We start from the raw sequence: 20,681 nt of genomic DNA, 5'->3' as shown, positions 1-20,681 counted from the left end.
CTCTTCCTCTAAAACACACTGATACTCTGTGTTGGCTTAGTCCATCTTCCTACTGCCAGCCCTGCCACATCACTCCACACTTCCCTACATCATCATCATCTGACCCCTAAATTCAGCATTTAGTAGACCATGAGTAATCCCGGAGAATTCATAAATCTCCCCTAGAGAGCGTGACATATCCATGCACATATGCAGATTCTGATTTGCTCTTCTCAAGCCCCTAAAGTAATGCTGGTGAGGTTTGGGTATCTGCCACCTTCTGGATTAAAGCCACGTTCTTTAAGCACATTCTGTGTGCAGTATGCTGTGGCATACGGACACAATTACCATACAAAGCCATTCTGTAATGCAGCGGTTATGTGCGCTCCAACTAATTGACCCTCGTTGTGCTGAAAGATTTCTGGACGGCTAGGGGCACGTCAGAACTGTGCAGCGGTGCTCACTCATCATTCCAACTACACAGGCCTTTGCCCTTCACCCTGACATATGAATGCTATTATCACGCACACATGCCACTCAGATGAAATTATTTTCTCAGACCCTTTGGTAAATTGCAGCAGGAATCTAGTGTATGTTTATGGAGTATTTGCTTGCAATGAATAGCAGTAACACCCTAAATATCCTAATGTTTTTCTTTTTGCTTTGTTTTTTGAAGAAGAAAATCCAATAGCTGTCATTTCTCAGGTGTGTCTCAGAGAGAACATGCCCTTGAGAAACAAATGGCTGCATAGCGGAGATGACTCTGCTAATCTGTGCGTGAGTGTGTCTCCGCTGCTACAGTTCTACATGTTCCTTTGTGAGTGAGAGGTACTGAGGATTTGTTCTAAGCAAATTGCACACCAAATTTTGCTACACATGTGACAAACATTCCAAGCCAAAGTGACAAAGGGAGCTGCTTCTCTAATCATGTGCAGTGGTGGGAGGGAATCTTAATCATTAGCCTTCATTATGTGTTCTAACAGGAAAACGATGCTCTTTGGGAATCAGCATGGTATTAGTGTGAAATATGCTTCTAAATGCTGGTCTGTGACTCACTGTTTTGCATTTACTTTGAATCTGGCACTTGTTGGATGTATCGCCATGAGCTATCTAAGGGCAGAGGGAGGTTTTTTAAGCATTCACTGCCAAAACATTTCAGTTAGTCTCTCCACATCCACCTCTGCAAGTTTTTTCAGAATAGTACCTTCGTAGTCATAACCAGGCCACCCACCACCCACATAATTGAGTCAGAGTCCATCCAACAATTCCTGAGGTAGGATTCTCTGGAGAGTATATAAAATCAGATGCAGACATGTGCAGTAGAGAAATCAGCAATTGTCAAGCAATGGACTGAACATCTGAAGACATTGTTTTATCTTGCCAAGTCATCCTTCTTGATGCTAATTTAGAAAATGGAACCAATAAAGCCCTGAATGTGCATCTGGGTCTTCTCTTTAACTTTTAGCCCTTTTACACATGTTTAGGACTATGAACTTTTCGAAAGTAAAGTCTTGTTAACAAATTTTTTGCACCAATTATTTTTTTTTTATTTGTCCAACAGTGTTTGTACACAAATCTCAGGAGATTTATGTAATTTTTTCTGAAAGTCATGAAATTTCCCACCATGGTGTCATCTCTTGCTCATCTCAAATTCTGCATTGTTTTAAATGGAATTCTGTGGTGGAAATGACATTTGTAACTTTAAAAAAAATAAAGTGGCCAATATATAATAATAAATATTATTACTTTTTGCACAATTTGGAATAACTGCAGCGTGATTGGTAGTATTCTTCTCACGAGTGATATTTACCTAGATTTATCTTTTGTTTTTCAAACATCACTTGTCTCATATTTCATCTCAAGCATGCGTTTAACTGACAGTTTGTCGATATGGTTAACAAGTAGGCCTACACTAATTTTTTGAAAAAGAATAAAAACGTAACTAGGGGCAAATTTGTTCGGTGTAGTGGAAATGACTTCACAACTGTGGAACAGAAAAAATTATAGAAATAATTTTCACACAATAAATGTTAAAAATGGTTTGTTTATTTCTCTGTTTGTCATAGTTTTAAACATGCGTCCTTAGATAAGCCCTTATAATAAATCTCAGACTGATTGACTAATTCAGTTGGAAAATGAATTGCTGTGAACCGTAGGCCAATGATTGACTTTGTTTGGTAAAATGGAAATAAACAATATATTGGATTCAAAAACAAAATTTTGTATTGTCTTATCAAAGATTTACTCGTCTGCCACTATAATGTAATGCATTTAAATTTTCAGTATTTTTTTTATAATGTATATATCTTATTTATTTTTATTTAAATATAACTATTTATAATTGTTTAATCACTATATTAGTTAATCGCATATCTTGTAATTAAATAAATTAAAAATGATAATCGATTGACAGTCCTAAAATATATATATATATATATATATATATATATATATATATATATATATATATATATATATATAATATTTCTGTATGAGGTAGGTACACAAAGTCAAATGCTGCCTGTGCAACAAGAGAGTGTGTGTGTGTGTGTGTGTGGTATTCTTTGGCAGTCTAAAGCCCAAACCCTAATCACCTCCCCAAATAAACAGACCTCCCATTAATGATCTGTGTAGCCATTTTATACGTCAGCGCCAGCGTTCCCCAAAGAAATTGACAAAATTGGCCTTTTTAAAAGTAGCGATTTTAACAGGTGCCACTTTTTCTAGCACAGGGGCATAGCTGCTGACCAATCAATTTCCTCAGCTGTAATCCCTTGTCTAAGCGGATCCTGTTTCCCATCAATTAGCATGGACTGGTGTTCAGAGGCTCCCTTTGTTTACATCCTTGTGATGAACAGCTGGCCTATATAACCAGAACTATATGGCTCCTGACAGCTCTGCTATAAGCTAGGTTTCCTCGAATACACCTAGTGAAAGTCATTGAAAGATTTTATATTACACTAACAACTACCTCCACTGTATTTTGAATTTCTTAGCCTGCTTTTCACTTAGGAAGTGCAACCTGAAAAGCTCTTACTATTGCAGGCCTTTGGAAACCTACTCCCTTCATTGTATATTCATGTTGCCTGGAAATGCATGGCTTCACAAAAAAAATCATCCCTGTTGAAAAGCTTAAACTCACGTGTCCTCTTGAGTCTTATGAAGGCTGAAATACAACTGCACTGAGCTCCACTATGAGTCAAGCTTATACATAGGCCAGGTTGGAATGTGTTGTCACTCAACTCAAGACATGGTGTTAGTGTAAACACAGTTAATCTTCACAGTGCTGTATCCACCACTGTCTTCAAAAAGAGTCCACAAGAGAGTCCTGTGGAGCAGGCAGACCCCCTGGTTTACTTCGTTACAGAGGATGAAGAGCAGGAAGCAAGACATAGTGGTGAAGAATGGCCGAAACTGTGGGGAGCCGTAAATCTCATGCTTGGCTATGTGTGCGTAAAGGCTTCTGGTATAGTGGTTATCCATCGTAGAGTACAGGAGAGGCAGTGCATCATTCTTCCAGACTGCGAATAGCTGTAGCTTATGACAAGCCAATGAGAAAAGAATGTGAAAGAATATATATCCCATCACTAGGCAATACACTCACAATGCTTTATAGATGACTATCTCTTAAATTAGGTTATAGAATTCCCTTTTTCAATGGCCATATTTTATTTATATTAGATTTATTAGGTTATATATTACACATTGTAACACATTATATTTTGAATCCACAGCCTACCAATTGAAGATAGAGTTCTACTTTATGTTATCAATGGCTATACAAACTCAGTTTCTTGGTCTTAGTATACATTTTTAGCTCAGTGATAATCAGATGTAATGTGTAATGTGCTTGTGTCAATAAATGTGTTGTGGAGATGGAGGATGTCTGTTAAAAATAAACTGAATACGTGTGTAGTTTTTTCAATGAAAGCTTTGGTTCCCCTGCAATATTCAGAGTTTTGCTAAATCATTTTGAAGTGGCTTTTTGTGCGGCAGTTTCCTAGTTTTTTTGGTGCCTCCAGTGTTTATTTCATAATTTTCTTTTGACTTCACACAAATCACGAGTAAAACGGCTTATTAGCAGTTAATAAATAATGACATTCAGCATGACTTGTAAGCTGATACATTTTAACATTTGCATAACATAACTAACTACTTTTACAAGTTCATTCAAGCGCTATCAGGTTGTATGGTAGCTCCAACGCAAAAGACTGGGGTACGAGGTGCAAAAAGCATTCAAGTTGACACATGAGCCAAAATTGTCATAGAAGTACCACAAAATGGCGTAGTCACCTCGCATTTGCTTTTATTAAACTATTGATTAGGTTTAAGGTTTAGGGCATGGAGGTCTGTTTTGTTTATTTAAATATCGAAAGAGCATTAACCTTTTAAAACGTCATCTGTTTCGAAGAAACTTTAAGGCAACACCCACACGTGACGCCCATAAGGTATTTGTTTTCATGTGACACAGTCATGTGATCCATTCAACCCAAAACAATCAAGATGGCGGCCAATGTTGAAGCGGCGCTTTTGTGCCTGCTATTCACTTTGATAGCATTGTTAAAGATAAATGTTACTTTGTACAACCTTCACATGGCATTCCTTCAAAGGCGATGGGAAATTACTCAGAATTGCTGTCCGACGAAGGAACATGAGCGACAATTGCGTTTCAGACCGTACATGGAACAGCAATTTTTTGCATGCACTGTAAGGGGATTTAAGTATTTTCATATGTTTCAGTGTGGACGAGAAACTTTTGTAAAACACTTGAAAACATCAGTGTGGACAGAGAGCGTTTCGAAAATGTAAATGCCGTTTTCAAATGTATCCGGATTATTGTAGACAAAGCCTAACTGTCTTTTAGTGCCACACAGTGAACATTTCATCTACAGCACTACTGCATGAATTTTCATGAGATCAGGCTGCAAAATGCCTCATTCCTCAACACAGCCCTATACAGTAGACTTACTGTTTTTCTTCTAAATCACTGTCATTTTCAAGGCCCCATCTTAATTGCAAGCAGCATTCTAAATCACATTTAATAAGATAAAATAGCCTAATGCAAGATTAAAGAAAAGTCTGTAAATGAAAAGTATTTCCAATAGTTAAGACGAGTAATTATGTTGGCCTCAAGCTGAGCCTCTAAAAGGAGTTTTGTACTGTAATGTTTGTAAAAGGAAATCAAACCAGCTGTCCATGACTGTGATAAAACCTAAACTTCCTCTGTTCACATCAAGCCACATATTTCAATTTCTTCCAAAAAGTCTAACAACTTTCTCTTACACTAATTACTAGAGGAAATTAATTAAGCCATCAATGCTATAGCATGGAATATTCACAGGGGATGACTGACGGCCATTCTGAACAGAGAACTATCATTCATGCGCCTCTGAGGACCCCAAATAGCAAAATGTGTTCTCTTTGACCCCAATTACTTGAAATATTCTTTAACACCAACTAATCAAAAGTGGATAGAGTAACTGGCCTCCAGTAACAAGGACAATATTTTTTTCAACTAAAGAGCTACAGAAAGGCTGGCTATTCCTGTTGCTTGGAGGTCTGACCTGACATAGAACAGCTGGAGTACTTGAAGTGATTGTTTCAGGTTATGGGACATAACTTATTTCTACTGAACCAAATGGCAATTTCTTGTCTGATTATACTTTTCAATTCTGTCCCTTTCAGAGCCATTCAAATCTTCAGCATCAGTGCAGACATGTCAAGCTTGTCTCTTTATTTCTACAAACTGTAGAATATGCATTTTTACCAAGGGGATGAGAATTAATGATTTTTTTTTTATGCAAATCTACATAGAGGGCTATTTATGGAGCTCTGTGAAAAATAACTGTGATTTAAAGGCCACTATCTCCACACAGAATTTTTGGATAAGAGGCAGCAGCACCTGTGTTGCGATTTATAGCTCTTCGTTTTTCACATGCACACGCACTGACGCATACATACCATGCAGTCTGCATAGTTTTTTACGTTATGAATATAAGATGTAATTGTAATTTCTCAAAGTGTACATTGGAAAGCGATGAAATTATATTCTATGCAAAAAACAAAGTCACAGTAATTGCGAACCTCAGCTTGCACATATTCCCATATGAGAATGCCATATGCACAAGCCAAATTAAATGGCAGTTTTGTGTTTGAAAGTACATAAAAATTCAAATCTCTGATGTTTTTTTTTTTTTAGCATAATTGGCATGTATTTTGCATTACATACAATTGTCTACATTGCAATCCATGCTTTTCTCTATGTTAAGGGAAGTCAGTCTGAACACAATTTTCATGTATCCCATGGCTAGAAACATGCACAATGCATATTGGGGATATTCAGGCACATTCACCTGCAGAGGCTAAATAAAAATAGGAAAGTCTTTCAAAGATTAGCTTTTCCCAGTATCAATCTGCTGCCACATTGTGTCTCTAGTGGTTATCTCATCTTCGTCCAACAACTAACCTACATCCTGTACCCCATGTAAACCCTGAAGTGGAAGATCCAGCTTAGTGGACTGTTGTCTCCAAAATATCTTGGCTAAATCACATAGTGGGGAAGAAGAGTCCATTAGCCCACTATTTCCTTTTCCCTTCCTGATTTGACAAATTTCATCATTATTACTGGAGATGGCTGTAATATCGAAGCATATTTAAGGCTGTTTCATGTCAAAAATGTTGATAGTATTTTATGGAGCATTTGGCTAAGTGGTATCACAAGCATCTATAAATGACTGGATAAAGAATGATGTTAATGCACTGTAAGATATTAAATATTCATAGCTTATTATACTTCCGCAGCTTTTCCTTGGGCAAAGACTGAGGATGAAAAAAGATAAAGCTCTATATTAGGTATTAATTTCAAAACCTCTTTCTATCTGAGTTGGATGTAGTTACTGGAGTTATTTGTTATTTAGGAACCCTTTTAGAAACGTTGGAGACAACATTAGCAGAAGGATGAAAAGACTAATTTTACTGTTCATACAGTAGATGGCTAGATACTTTGGCTGCAATATGTTGTTGTTAAGTCTTTGAACTCACAGGCATTGACAATTATACAGAGTGTGACCTGGAAATACACAATATAACCTATTTTTGTTTACTCCTGTTTCCACAGAAATGTTGATGGACTCCACCACGGCGACTGCAGAGCTGGGCTGGACAGTATATCCTGTGTCGGGGACAAGTGACAGCAGCGTAAGTCCTCTTTTGAATGCATTTCTAAATTAACAAATGTCTATTACTAATGCAATTAGAAATACATAGCCTTTTTTACCGTATTCACTTAGTTTCTCTAGGTTGCACTTCAAGGGAAAGTTCCTCCAAAACTGAAAATGTACTCATGTTGTTCTAAATAAGGCTGTGCAATATGGACACAAAAATTATATAGTCATTGTTTTTATAGAAAGTTTTATTTTAATTATGATTTTGACAAGGGTTTTTCCTTATACATAAACTCACATAGCACTTTATTAGGAACACTAGGGTTCTAATAAAGCACACGATGTGGTCTTCTGCTGTTGAAGCCCATCCGCCTCAATGTTCCAATTGTTGTGCATTCTGAGATGCTATTCTGCTCAATACAATTGTACAGAGTTGTTATTTGAGTTACAGTAGACTTTCTGTCTGCTCGAAACAGTCTGGCCATTCCATTGACCTCTCTCATCAACAAGGTGTTTCTGTCCGCAGAACTGCCGCTCACTGAATGCTTTTTGTTTCTGGCACAATTATAACCAGTTACCAGCATTTAAAAATAACGTTTTCACTCCGGAACGATTGAACATTTATTTGTTACGATTTTTGGTTACATTCTGCAAAAAATGGAGTTGCGTTTTTGGTTTTCGTTTCTTGGGCAGTTTTTAGTCCCCGCTCACTGATACTTTTTTTTTTTTTTGTGAACTGCATTCTGAATAGCGAGATCTCGTAAGTGTGCAAAAGATGTGCACCAATCAGAAAAAAGACTTATACATCACAGAATTCTGAGTAAAAAAATAATTTTTTTAAAAATTGCTGCCTGCTACGGTTTAGAAATTGCACAGGCTATTAACCGTGATGATAGCCTCAGTCACCATTCAGTTAATGGAAAAAAGATAACATTTCCATCCTCATATTTTTATGTGCATTTTGGGATATCACATAAAGACTGCTGGATGGAAACACCAAGGTCCAAATAAAATCTCCAAAACGTGCATAAAAAAACGTATACGCTCAATTCAGGTGGAAAAATATACATATTTGTTTCCCGATAAGAAGATATGCGCATTACTATTGTGTAAACATATTTACAGAATATGTTCCTTTAGAATTAGGAGATGTGCAAGATGTGCATTAAAAAAATACAAATAAATTATGTGACTAAACTATATTATACATCCCCATGGCAAAGGCATAAGAACTGTGGAACGCACACACTTTGGAGCAGATTCACTAAACAATTGCTCCACTTTTGCACATGGTATTTCAGCGCAAATACCTGTGTTTTACTCACCACTTGCAATCACGTTTACCACTGAAATTGCGCTGCATCTTTAATATTTAAATGAAGTAATTCCTTTCCATGCAAACACGCCTCCTTTCTCATTAAAGAATGCGCTTCATTCACAAAACTTCGTGCAATTTTGATTCCTCGGTCTTTGCCCATGTGTCGGGGGAGAGACATTTCCTGGGCTTGCTTAGTTTGAAAAGAGAACTTTGTTTTGATGAATAAATCTGATTGAACTGTTTTCCTCAGCCTTTGTCTCCTGTCTCTCACCCGCCTTATATCCAGATTATCTGTGTCGTCAAGCACATGTTCTGCATATCTAAGAGATGATCCAGGTGTCTGGATCAAAGTGATGCTGTCCTGACTGGGTGGGTCAAATACTGTGGTCTGCAGCATCCTCGGCTACGTTGCACTCAGAATCAGACCGTAAGACCAGAATTGTGCGATCAGCAGCGCTTTTGTGGGCACGTTTGTGCCATTTGCCTGATCTGCATAATTCCTTTAGTGAATCGGTCGCTAAACGAGCGCAGTTAGTGTGTGCAAAAAAACGCAGATTTTAGCGGGTGAATCTAGTGCTCCCAGAATTGTGTGATGCGCTGTTGCTCCTTGACATAAGAAAAAGGTCTTTACAGTATTTTATTAATAGAAGAGTCACAGTGGCTACAATTTCTCCGGAAATGACGATTTTGTTCTTTTGAACACATGGGATGGAAATGCGGCTTTATTTGCACATTGTTTTTGCGATATTATTTTTGAATAAATTACATTTACAACTTGGCTGAAAACATAGCTAGAGTGCCTAACATCTCCTTTTGTGTTTTGTGTGAACAACATGAGGGTGAGTAAAGTATGTCAGACTTTTTGTTTGGTGATATATTCCTTTAAGACAGGCATGAAAATATTAATTATTGATATATATCTGTTGATTTTGACAGCATTTGCAGCAATTAATTTCAAGATAGCATACCTAGATGGGTTTCATCCATCTAGGTTCATGCCCAGTCAGCACTTGCTGGTCAGGCAGTAATTAATTGTCTCCTCCACCACACTAGGATCTATGTTCTTTCGAACGTAACGGATCGGGGAGAAGAAAAATATATTACTGAGTAATTTTCTGGTGTATTTCTGAAAAACCACTCCCTGTTTTATTCAATTATTTATGCTTCTGTGTCTGTTTTTGAGGGATGGTTCAAATTATACTATGCTGTCTGTCTGGAAGCAGTAAAAAAAGGAAGACTGTGTGGAAAAAAGGAAAATAGTGAGAGAGAAAAAGAGGATAGACGGCTGACATTGTGGTTGTGCAACTTCAAAGTTCCTCAGATATAATTTTGCTCACCATCTTCTCTTCCAACCTGAGGGCACGCAGCTTTCTTTCCGTACTGATTGTAGCAATCAATATAAAAGAACAAAGAGGTCTGGTGTCTTCACTGCTCTGGATTCAATCTGCACAGAATAAGAGTCACCTCTTCTCTTCCTCTCTAACAAAAGAAATGGAATTACACATGCTTTGCATCACCACATCTTTTTCATCTTTGCAACTCTAAAGTTGAACAAAACAACAGCAAAAGTGATATTCTTTCAGTACCACAGCTAATGGCAATATACGTCAGAAGAATGTTTGAATATAAAGTGTGAAATGTGTTCAAATGCAGAAGTTATTTTGATTTTGACACATTCAAAAATATAGACTTCCACAGCGGTTCCAGTGTTTCGGAGGAAATGGATTCATCAGCAAGGAATTCTGGTGATCTGTCCAAGTTTCCCTAGTCTTCATTTTCAGTTATTATGCTGCCTGATACCACATATTTTCAAAGGGCATATACATTTTCTTGAAGGAAATGAGATGAGAATAGACTCTAAGAAGACATAGCACACATTAAGTACAGTTGGGGAATGGTGGTTCCCCGCAGCAGCACTAAACAGGTGGGATTCTGTAAACCTTATAGAAAGAGAGGCTTTAAGTTATTGTCTTACACCCCTGCAGAGCCCTGTGGGCTTAACTAAAGTATCAGTGTCAGTCAAAATATAGAGCACTCCATCAACATTTGGCTGTCGTGGCACTGAATAGCTTTGCAAAACAAAACCCTGTTGCAGAACATTCAAGGAGAAAAAATCCAGATGTGGTTTGTTCATTCGTTCTGATTCATTCATTCATTCATTCATACATTCACGCTTGTGTGCTGAATGCATTACCGACTTAAACCTCTTGAGGTTTTATGCTGATGGAATATATAGTACATTGTAATTATGGAATTTAACATCTACTTTAAAGAAAGATTTATGGTAAAGATTTTTCACAGCCAGGTGTGAGATGTGCATATTTCATGTACTTTCTGCTGTTATTATTTTCCACGCTAACTATTACTCCACATGTCTGCATAGAGTCTTGTTGGGACTTGCACATCATCACAGCTTTTGAAACTTAAATGTTACCATTTCAGATATCTTAAAGAGTATCAATCAAATCAAATCCCTTTATTGTCACTCAACCATATACACAAGTGCAACAGTGGGTGAAAGTCTTGTGTGCAGTTCCATGCAACATAGCAGTATGACAATTATAATAAACATCTGATTGTGACAGGGCGTGATTATACACACCCGGTCCCTTATCAGGCTAATTAAGCCTCTGAGAGGGATAAAGGCCGACTGCGGATGGTGGTGCGACAGAGAGAGATCGTTTACGTGCAGCTGACCGTCATGTTTGTGTCTTTTTGTTCAGTTTTATATTAAAACTATTATTTATATTGTCAAGCCGGTTCTCGCCTCCTCCTTTCCTTTAATCCCATTACACTGATTTACACATAATACAGTTTACACTGTGTTTCAAATAAGTTACAAAACACAATATACATTATACACCTAATAATATACAATATACAGTACACACAAAATAAGAAGACTGTATACAATAAAAATACTCTGTATCTATATTGATTCTATTCCTTTTTTTGGACAACATTGAATATGCCAAGCTAAATACAAACCTCAATTAAGCTCAATCAACAGCATTTGTGGCATAATGTTAATTACCACAAAAAATTATTTCGACTCATCCCTCTTTTTATATATATATATATATATATATATATATATATATATATATATATATATAAATAATATTAATATATTAAAAAAGCAAAAATCTGGGTTACAGTGATGCACTTATAATGGAAGTGAATGGTGCCAATCTGTAAATGTTAAAATACTCACTGTTTCAAAAGCATAGCCACAAGAAGTAAACATTATGTGTGTTAACATGATTTTAGTGTGATACAATCGCTTACTAGCCAATTTTACAACTTTGTTGCCATGCTGGTGCAGCGCTGTAAATAAACCCTGTAATCCGCTCAGAACAGTAGTATGCAGCAAAAAACCCTGATTGTAACTTTACAGCTCAAATAATACACAAGTTTTAACAGAACAATTAATGCAAGTGGTTTTATAAAAGTTATTAGCTTCACATTAATACGTTTAAAATCTCCCAAAATTTCCCTCATTCACTTCCATTGTAAGTGTCTCACTGTAACCTCGTTTTTTTCTATTGTGAAAGAAATGAGTCAAAATAATTTTTTGAGGTAATCATTATTATGCCACTAAAGCGAAACAGATACATCACTACTATTCAGTTTAAAAATAAACTCAAGTTTATTAATAAAATAAGTGGTAGAGAAAATCTTCTATTAGAGAGCACTTTCAATAACACATCTCTGAGCAGAGGTGTTCATTACATTACAGAGATAAGTGTAAACCTCTGTTCATTCTCTTGACCTAACAATTTAACTTCTTTAATCTTAAAGTAGTTGTGTCTTCCTCAAGGGCATCTAAAAAGGATATATCAAAACACACACCACGTAATGCGTTTGAAATACAACTGTTCACAGTATTCACTTATTAAGCAGCACTAAGAGTGTTTTCACAGAAAGACTGTGGTATGTAACAATTAGTCTTCATTTGCAATTGTTAGAGTGTGTGTGCATCCTCATTATGTTGCAAATGAAATCATTACCGGTTTAGTTAGATAATGCACCGCAGTGGACATTACAAATGTGTATAAATTCCTCCATCTTAGAACCCAGTGATGGTCGTGCATTCGACTTGTTGCTTACTGATGCAGAACACGCAATTAAGCCAATACATTTGTGTTACTAATCGTGGTGATAGTGTGGCCTTGTCTAGACTGCCTGTAGGTCCAGATCAAAACACTATCTTAATCATTTGTGTCTTTGTAAGCAAATTAACTGGAAACACTGGAATTCAATTTGACTGACTTTTGCTCGAAAGCGAATATGGATCTGCCGTTGAAGGGACAAGTCACCTGAAAATGATTAATTATTAATCAATTTGGCCATGTCTACACTAATATGTTTTCATTTGATTTTGATATACATTTACACTCAAGGTTGGGCAGAATACTTAAAATATTCTGAGCTGAATGCTAAATAATCTCTCTTAAATGTATTCTGTAATGTGTTCCGATACATCACATAAACAAATAGAATACATTCAGATTACATGAATACATTTAGAATACATAAAAGGCAAGGCACAATTGGAAGAATTAGGTATGATATGTCATTAGTATCTTTTCTGAACTGTTACATCTCCATTATTAACATCTAAGACTACATCCACATTAATCCTGATTCATTTGAGGACAGCGTTTTCATTTTCGAAACGCTGTCCATCCACGTTGCTGTGTTCAAGCGTTTTACAACAGTTGCCAGTCCACACTAGAACATATGAAAACGCTTATATCCCCTTACTGCGCATGCAAAAAATCACCGTTCCATGTATGGGCTGAAACGCAATTGCCCTCCTGTTTCGTCGCAGGACAGCTATTGCAAGTAAACTTTGCATCACCTATGAATTATCTTTAGTAATGTTCTCAAAGAGCATAACAGGCACAATAATGCCGCTACAATGTTGGCCTCCATCATGATTGTTTTAGGTTGAATGGATCACACGACTGGATCATATGACAACAAATACATCATCATTTTCAGATATTTCCATCTTCCCCGTCCACACTACAATGCGATAACGGTATTTTCAAATGTATCCACTTGGGAGAGCATTTTCTAAAAGCTCAGTTTTTGCTGTCAAAAACAGTGTCTCAGTGTGGACGAAAGGCCAAAACCTAGAGAGAAAGATAGTGTGGACGTGGCCTACCTTGATTTCTTGAAATTATATGTGGAGTTAGATGCTGATGTTTTTCTTTATGGAAGGCAGAGGCCAAACAGAAGGCAGTTCATGATCAACTACAATATCTTGTCCACTTTCCAACAAGAAAAATGTTGCCTGTACCTCTAAGCCCCAAAAGCCCCTATCGGTGACATTGTAGCTACCAAGCAGGGTTGATTGTGAATGTTCAGAATGGCATTTTTAATGTATTTACTTGCAGAAATTAAACATGCAACATAGTGAGGTCCTGTGACAACAATGAGGTACAGCTTGCTTCCAAATTTAGGCCTAAATATTCTTTGTATTGTTAGATTTGTTTTGTGAATCACTTCATATGAGATGTTAAATAAATGTATTTACACAGCCATTACAATTGTGGGAAACTATGTATCATTTGCTCAAATGTAATATTTTTGTAAAAATGTGGCTTTATAGATTCTGGTGACCAACTGACAGCACACTGATTAGGACATTGCCAGATATTCAATCCCAGTATCATTATACATGAATAAAACATTGTATTTTCATTATCTAGTGTCTTACATAAAACCTTTTGGTGACCGCAATCTATTTTAAAGCATCTCAATAACCACAACCCGCTGTGCTTTAATGCAATAATAACCCACAATTGTGTTTTCAAATTAGCCTAAATTGGCATGAAAGCCTGACAACAATGTTCACGTGCTGCAGCTGCTTTGGGGAAGAGAGAGCGATAGGTCAAGTGTGCAGCGCGCATTTGCGCTGTTCAGAAAAACTGTTCAGAAAAACAATCAAGTCTCTCACTTGATTGACAATATTTTTTTTATTTCTGAATTATGTTGTGGTCATAATGAGAGAAGAATTCCAAAAGTATTCTAACAAATCTGAATACAGGGCTGAATACTGTTACGTCCTTTTTGTATTCTGAATACGTAACACCGCTACATGTATTCTGTTACACTCCAACCCTGCATATTCCTCTCATTCACACTAGAACAGCTTTTTGAAATGCTATCTATAACTGCATACTTTAGAAAACATATGACTTTGGAAACCTATAACGACGTTTTGAACCTTAAACAGATTAGTGTGGGTGTGGCCTTACCATTATGTCATTCCAAATGACATTCCGAATCACATTCTTTTTTCCAAGGAACACAAAAAGAGATGTTAGGCAGAATGAGAGCCTCAGTCGACGTTTACTGTCATTGAATGGAAAAAAGATGCAATGAAAGTGAATGGTGACCGAGACTAATATACTGCCTAACATCTCCTTTTATGTTCCATGGAAGAGAGAAAGCCAAACAATTGCTCTCTGTTGTTAACTGATCTTTGAAAAAAATTTTGCTTTTATTTAAAACCTTGCACTTTTAGTATTTCTGACTGGCCTACATGAGCTACATGAAGTCGTCAAAAAACAGATGTTTCCAAAGACGTCATGCCTGGTTATATTTAAAACCAACACAAACTTATCAGAACTGGCCTATAAAAGTATTTTCTGTAGGAAATGTCCTGAAACCAGTTCTGCTGTAGAGTGACCTGTATCAAATTGTGGTGGTCTATAAAACAGTAATGGGGTCCCTTCATCACGGACTCAAAGCTCTCTGTGGTCACATGTCAAGATTGAAACAAGCAGCATTTGGCAGCGTGACTCTTTTGTCCTGTCCCTGATTCATATAAAGGGAGATATGTAAACATGATCCAGAAAGAGAGAGACAAGGGTTAAATAAGCAATAGGAAGCTTGTTTGTCTAACTTCACATGTTGTGCATTACCAGTGAATGGAGGTTGAAAGTTTTATTGAAGCTGACTGCCAAAGACAGCTCAGTTTTTAGGTCGGTCAAATGTTTTGCCTTTTCTCAATCACTCTCTCACTTTCTCACTGTCTGTCACTCTTTCTGACGGCAGGGAGCTTAGTACCTCCATGGGGTTGCAGTCCTACTGTACTCAAATATCTGGATGTCATGTGTTCCACACGTCCCCTCAGGACAAATGTCTCTATGCGTCTCTGGCTGTCAGATTTCCCACAACTGCAAATTGGGTACTCTCCCTGAGAAGCTGTCATACATGCTCCCCTTCTCCCCTCTGTGCAAATTATTTATTTATGTAGATTTACAATGCTTTTGTTTGAGTCCAAGATATGCTTTCCACACAGGCCATCTATACAGCAATGAGATGTGGAGTCAGCATATTTCATAGAACGCCTCATCAGAATCACCATTCCACTAGTTACAAAGGCTCTAATACAAATGACAACCTTGGGAGAGCTTTAATTTCTGGCGTCATGTAAACTTCACAAGGTTGTGGCAGTTTATTTGTAAAAGATGCTGAAGTCAAAATAAAAGTTCAGAGCCGTGTCATTGAGCAGCAATTAATATAACAGAAATTGTGAGTGCGGCCAACATCTTCGTCCCCCAGAGCTAGCCTGCTTCATAATTCAGCAAAAGTTCGCGATTCCTCTCGGCTGTGTTGATCTAGTTGGGAGAGCCTCTGTCAGGGAGACTTATAGATTACAGCTCAGTTGAACTTTCTCTCTTCTTGGGTGGCAGGGGAGTTATCGATTTGAAACTTCTTTCCACTAGAACATTGTGTAATATATCACACAGCTCTTTTTCCCAGTGCAAGTTACAAGGCATTTCGAGTTAAAACATTTTATCAGCATTTATTTCAATTTAGATGTTTAATGAAGACACTATTTATATGAGATTATTCATATAGCTAAAATATTACACTTGCCAAAGAGTAATCATCTTAAAGGATGAATTCAGGGGCCTTCTCAGAGCATGCATTCTTGCATTTAAAAACAGCAAGATGGATGGCCAGAACGTAGGGGTCTTCAAAAGTTTAACTGTTTAAATATATCCAACAAAATATGATGTACTGCTTGTGTATGCCATGTTTGAATGGTTTACTAGGCTGTTCTGGGGTGCATTTCCCAAAAGCATTGTAAGCCAACTATGATCGCAAGTACCATTGTTACCAACAAAGTTCAACAATTTGGTGTTTCCCGAAACCGTAGTTCCAACAAACATTCGCAAACAGCATTGCATAATGTTGTGGGTAGAGCTAGAGCACTTTACCTTTGGTCAGAACATTTACATTTACATTTATGCATTTGGCAGACGCTTTTATCCAAAGCGACTTACAGTGCACTTATTACAGGAACAATCCCCCCGGAGCAACCTGGAGTTAAGTGCCTTGCTCAAGGGCCCAACAGTGGTATCTTGGTGGTGCTGGGACTTGAACCCCCAACCTTCTGGTCAGTAACCCTGAGCCTCAACCACTGAGCCACCACTGCCCCGGAGCATAGTTCATTGTTAGCATAGTTCATAGTTCATTGTCTCCAGAAGCATAGTTCATTGTTAGTCAGCTGTGTGGATATTATTTCATGTCGCTGAAGCTTCTTTATCTTTTATTTCATATATATCTTTAATTCTGTCAAGACTTTGATCACGTTTACATTCTGAAACGTCATGTTAACGCGAATGCATAATAAGTATGCAGTAAGATAGCTTCAAACTGAATTTTCGATAAAAATTGCTTAAAGTGAGTTCAAAATTACTGTTATTTTGGAGTCCTAAATCTTTTAGCCCTCCACTTCTCTCAGAATGGATGGCAAATCATTTTAAGGGAATTGGGCATAGGAATGATCACTTCTGAATGGAGTGCACCAATTTGAAGAGTGCACATATGCTCAAGTGTGCCGGGGGATCCCTGGAGTCTGATGTAGATGGAAATCCATCTATTGCAGCACAATGAATCTGTATCATTACACGGTGCACACCGATTTCGTGTCTTCTGTAGCTTTTATGCAGTAAACGTTGTTTCTGGTGTATGTGTAAATGAGCTATTATAATTTAATATTCTCTGAAGTTATTACTCCACCCCCTGCATAACATCATTAACAACAGCTCTATGTTGTTGAACCAATGTTGTTCAAACGATGGAAGTGCGACATAGTTACTATGGTTTCGAGAAACAGTAGTGACTAGCTAGTTAATTTCACCCATGATGAATCCTACTATGGTGGTTGAGCAGTGAGTTACGTCGTTGTACAGAAATGCACCCCTGGATGGCTGCTAACTGGCCACAAAAGAACCCACCCCCAAATTATACTCTGGTCACTCCATCAATGTTTTCCATCGACTTGTCATCTTACATGTAAAAAGCTTATGATTGCTTATAACACACCCTTTACTTAACAAGGTTCAAATTCCAACCTTAACTATTAGCAGTAGTTATAGTAACTGGGTTTGACTCCACATGTTTATAAAAATTTTGGGATATTTCATATATGTTGGATTAACCCTCCCCTCACTCATGTCATCGTCACCCCACCTCTTCTAAAGGCTGTCCTTCAGCCAGGCTCACAGCAGGAGTGGGTGGGAGGGAGGAAAGGGGCAATTTATAAAGCCTTGTTTGGCTGCGGATTTTGAGGCGCACCTGATGTGAATAGAGCATCATCACTGCTGCATTTAAAATGAAGAGCGCACCTCTCCTCAGGAAGCTGGCTTCTATCTCCAAGTGTGCACACACTTGTGTCCTTGCAGGTCTCGAAACAGAGCGGGAAGGGTACCAGCCAAATTAGATGCATGCCAAGCCTGCTATCCTGGAACCCCGGCACGAGTTGCATCATCAGGCATGACAGCATGCATTGCTGCCAATGGACTAGAAAGCCGGGCCGCCTTCCCCTCACACTCGGTTTGCGAAGACCACAGAATCTCTGCTTGGGTGTGGCAACAGGTGATTGCACACGCTCTGTCCACTAACGGAGGCTTGGACGCATCATTTTGTTGAACCAGCAATGGCAGATTCTGATCCGCAGCAAGAAATTAGTTCCATGCACAAATGCGTTTTTATGACCGTACTTGGGTTTTTCCTATTTTTTTTTTTTTAAATTGATTGTTCATTGAACTGTTGTATATAAGCAATATCACACTCGCAAATATGACCCTAAATAAGCACTGCTGTGATTGTCTGCGGCCAAATCACAGCAGTGCTGATGTAGGGCGATATCACTCTTGCTCATGTGACATTGCTTAAATATCATTTTTATATTAATTATACAAGTAATTATTAATAATTTATATTAATAATTTTTAATATTATATATATATATATATACACTATACAGTATATATATATATATATATATATATATATATATATATATATATATATATATATATATACACACTGTATAGTGTATATATATATATTAGTATGTAGTATGCATAATATATGCTATATTTATTTAATATATATGAGCTGTCCACACCGAATGTGTGGCTGTGTTGTTTTTTAATTGTTTTTCTATGTAAACACGTGCTGGATGGACGTCTTTGATCATTGTGCTGCACCTTGCTGTTTTTACATCATTTCATGCATGACAGTCACATTTTATTAGACCCTGTGTAAAATAACTTTAATTCTTTTAAAAATAACTTACATCTTGAGACCTGTGTTTTATTTCAACTGTGACTAGATTTTTTAATACAGGTGTTACAAGGATTCAATGTTCTGAAGAAGTTCAGGCTGCAAAAAGGGACTTCATGTGACTGTTACAGGTCGGATTCAGGCTTAAAACTTGACAGTACAGGTCGGGTCAGGTCATGGTCTTGGGTACAAGCCAGGACCTATAGCTAATATTTTGCAAGGCATAGGGGTGGCTAAAGTTATCCTGGCCTCTGTTTATTTCTGTCGCTCTGTCACTCTTTATTTTATCTTTATTTCTTGCTCTGGATATATATATATATTATTATTATTTTTTTTTAAAATCAAATTGAGACAAAGAATAGGTGATAGACTCTGATGTTTACATAGTCATTTATGTTTTGCTGTGCTGCCTCGTTTCTGTCCTCGGGCAGAATAAAAATGAAACCAGCATTAGCATAATTTAATTTCTTCCATCATGCTAGACAAAGATGAGTACTGTTTGGCAAAATTAAATAACAAAAATAAAACAATAACTTATTTTTTGTGTGTTCTACAATTTTAAATTATATTTCACACAACAACAACACATATTTTGTCACCGTTTACCGCATGTCACTCCAAATCTATATGAAAAGGATGAAATTTGTTCATGTTGAAATTGCTCTTTTTCATAAAATGAAAGCAGCAGTAACCAGGGGCTATCATGCTCTAAAAATAAAAAATCATAAAAGTTGTCCACATTACATGAAAATTTTATACAAATAAATAAATAAATACATAAAAGCTTAGTCCTTATGGCACGAACGCTATAGTCCTGAAGCCATTCGATAGACTTGTGTGAGGAACAGACTGAAATTTAAGCTGTTGTTCATGGAAAATAGTCCCTCTGCTGTAGCTCTCAAATATCACTCACACTTATGTGTATTCACAGAGTTTTGTGTATTCTGTTTAGTTTCATTGACGTCTTTTTTGGAGCTTGATAGCCATTTTGTTATGATATTCCTATTTCCTGTTCATAATCTTATTTTGTTCCACAGAAGAAAGAAAATGAGTTAGTCAGGAAGGTTAAATAAAGTCAGAATTTCCATTTAAAGTCAATATATAATATAATAAAATGTCCGCCATTCATTGGTCGGAAGGAAAGAAGGAAGAAAGGAAGAAAGAATGAATGAAAAAAATAAAAAAGAATGAAAAAAGAAAGAAAGTGTTCATCCTACACCTACAATTGACCTAGTGATAATTAGTGCAACAATGTCAGCCCTGAGTGCAACACATACAAAAACCCACTGAACATTACAAACCTTAGATAATTAAATTATATGGACGATCCTTTGATAGAGTGAAAGAGGATTCTTGTTAAGTTAACAAGTATATATCGCACACACTAAAGCATGAAGAGTACATGCACCAGGGACTTCACTGCCTGTCCTAAAGTGACTCCAGATGACTCCATTGTGGTCTCCAGTCAAACTTGCCTGCGATCAAGCCACAGACGTTGAGCACTAAACAACCCAAAGAGCAGCCACAGAAATGAGTCAAAGTCTTGACCTTGTCCAACATGGAAAGCCCTTTTCTTCACCTTCAAATGCTCATTGCACCATGACCTCAAAGCCCAGCAAGCC

The 20,681-nt window shown here is 37.2% G+C and overlaps 1 protein-coding gene across 1 annotated transcript in view; it reads left to right on the top strand.

The window, feature by feature from the left end:
- LOC127625916 (ephrin type-B receptor 2-like) overlaps positions 1 to 20,681 on the top strand; it is a 209,039-nt gene that overhangs the window by 73,594 nt on the left and 114,764 nt on the right. The window contains exon 2 of the mRNA XM_052101373.1: positions 7,097 to 7,176. Within this exon, the coding sequence (XP_051957333.1) occupies positions 7,097 to 7,176 (80 nt within the window). The remainder of the gene's footprint in view (positions 1 to 7,096; positions 7,177 to 20,681) is intronic.

Source organism: Xyrauchen texanus, chromosome 32 (genome assembly GCF_025860055.1).
Source record: "Xyrauchen texanus isolate HMW12.3.18 chromosome 32, RBS_HiC_50CHRs, whole genome shotgun sequence".
NCBI classification, from domain to species: domain Eukaryota; kingdom Metazoa; phylum Chordata; class Actinopteri; order Cypriniformes; family Catostomidae; genus Xyrauchen; species Xyrauchen texanus.
The sequence above is the reverse complement of the archived record's forward strand: the minus strand, read 5'-3'. Positions and strand labels throughout refer to the sequence as shown.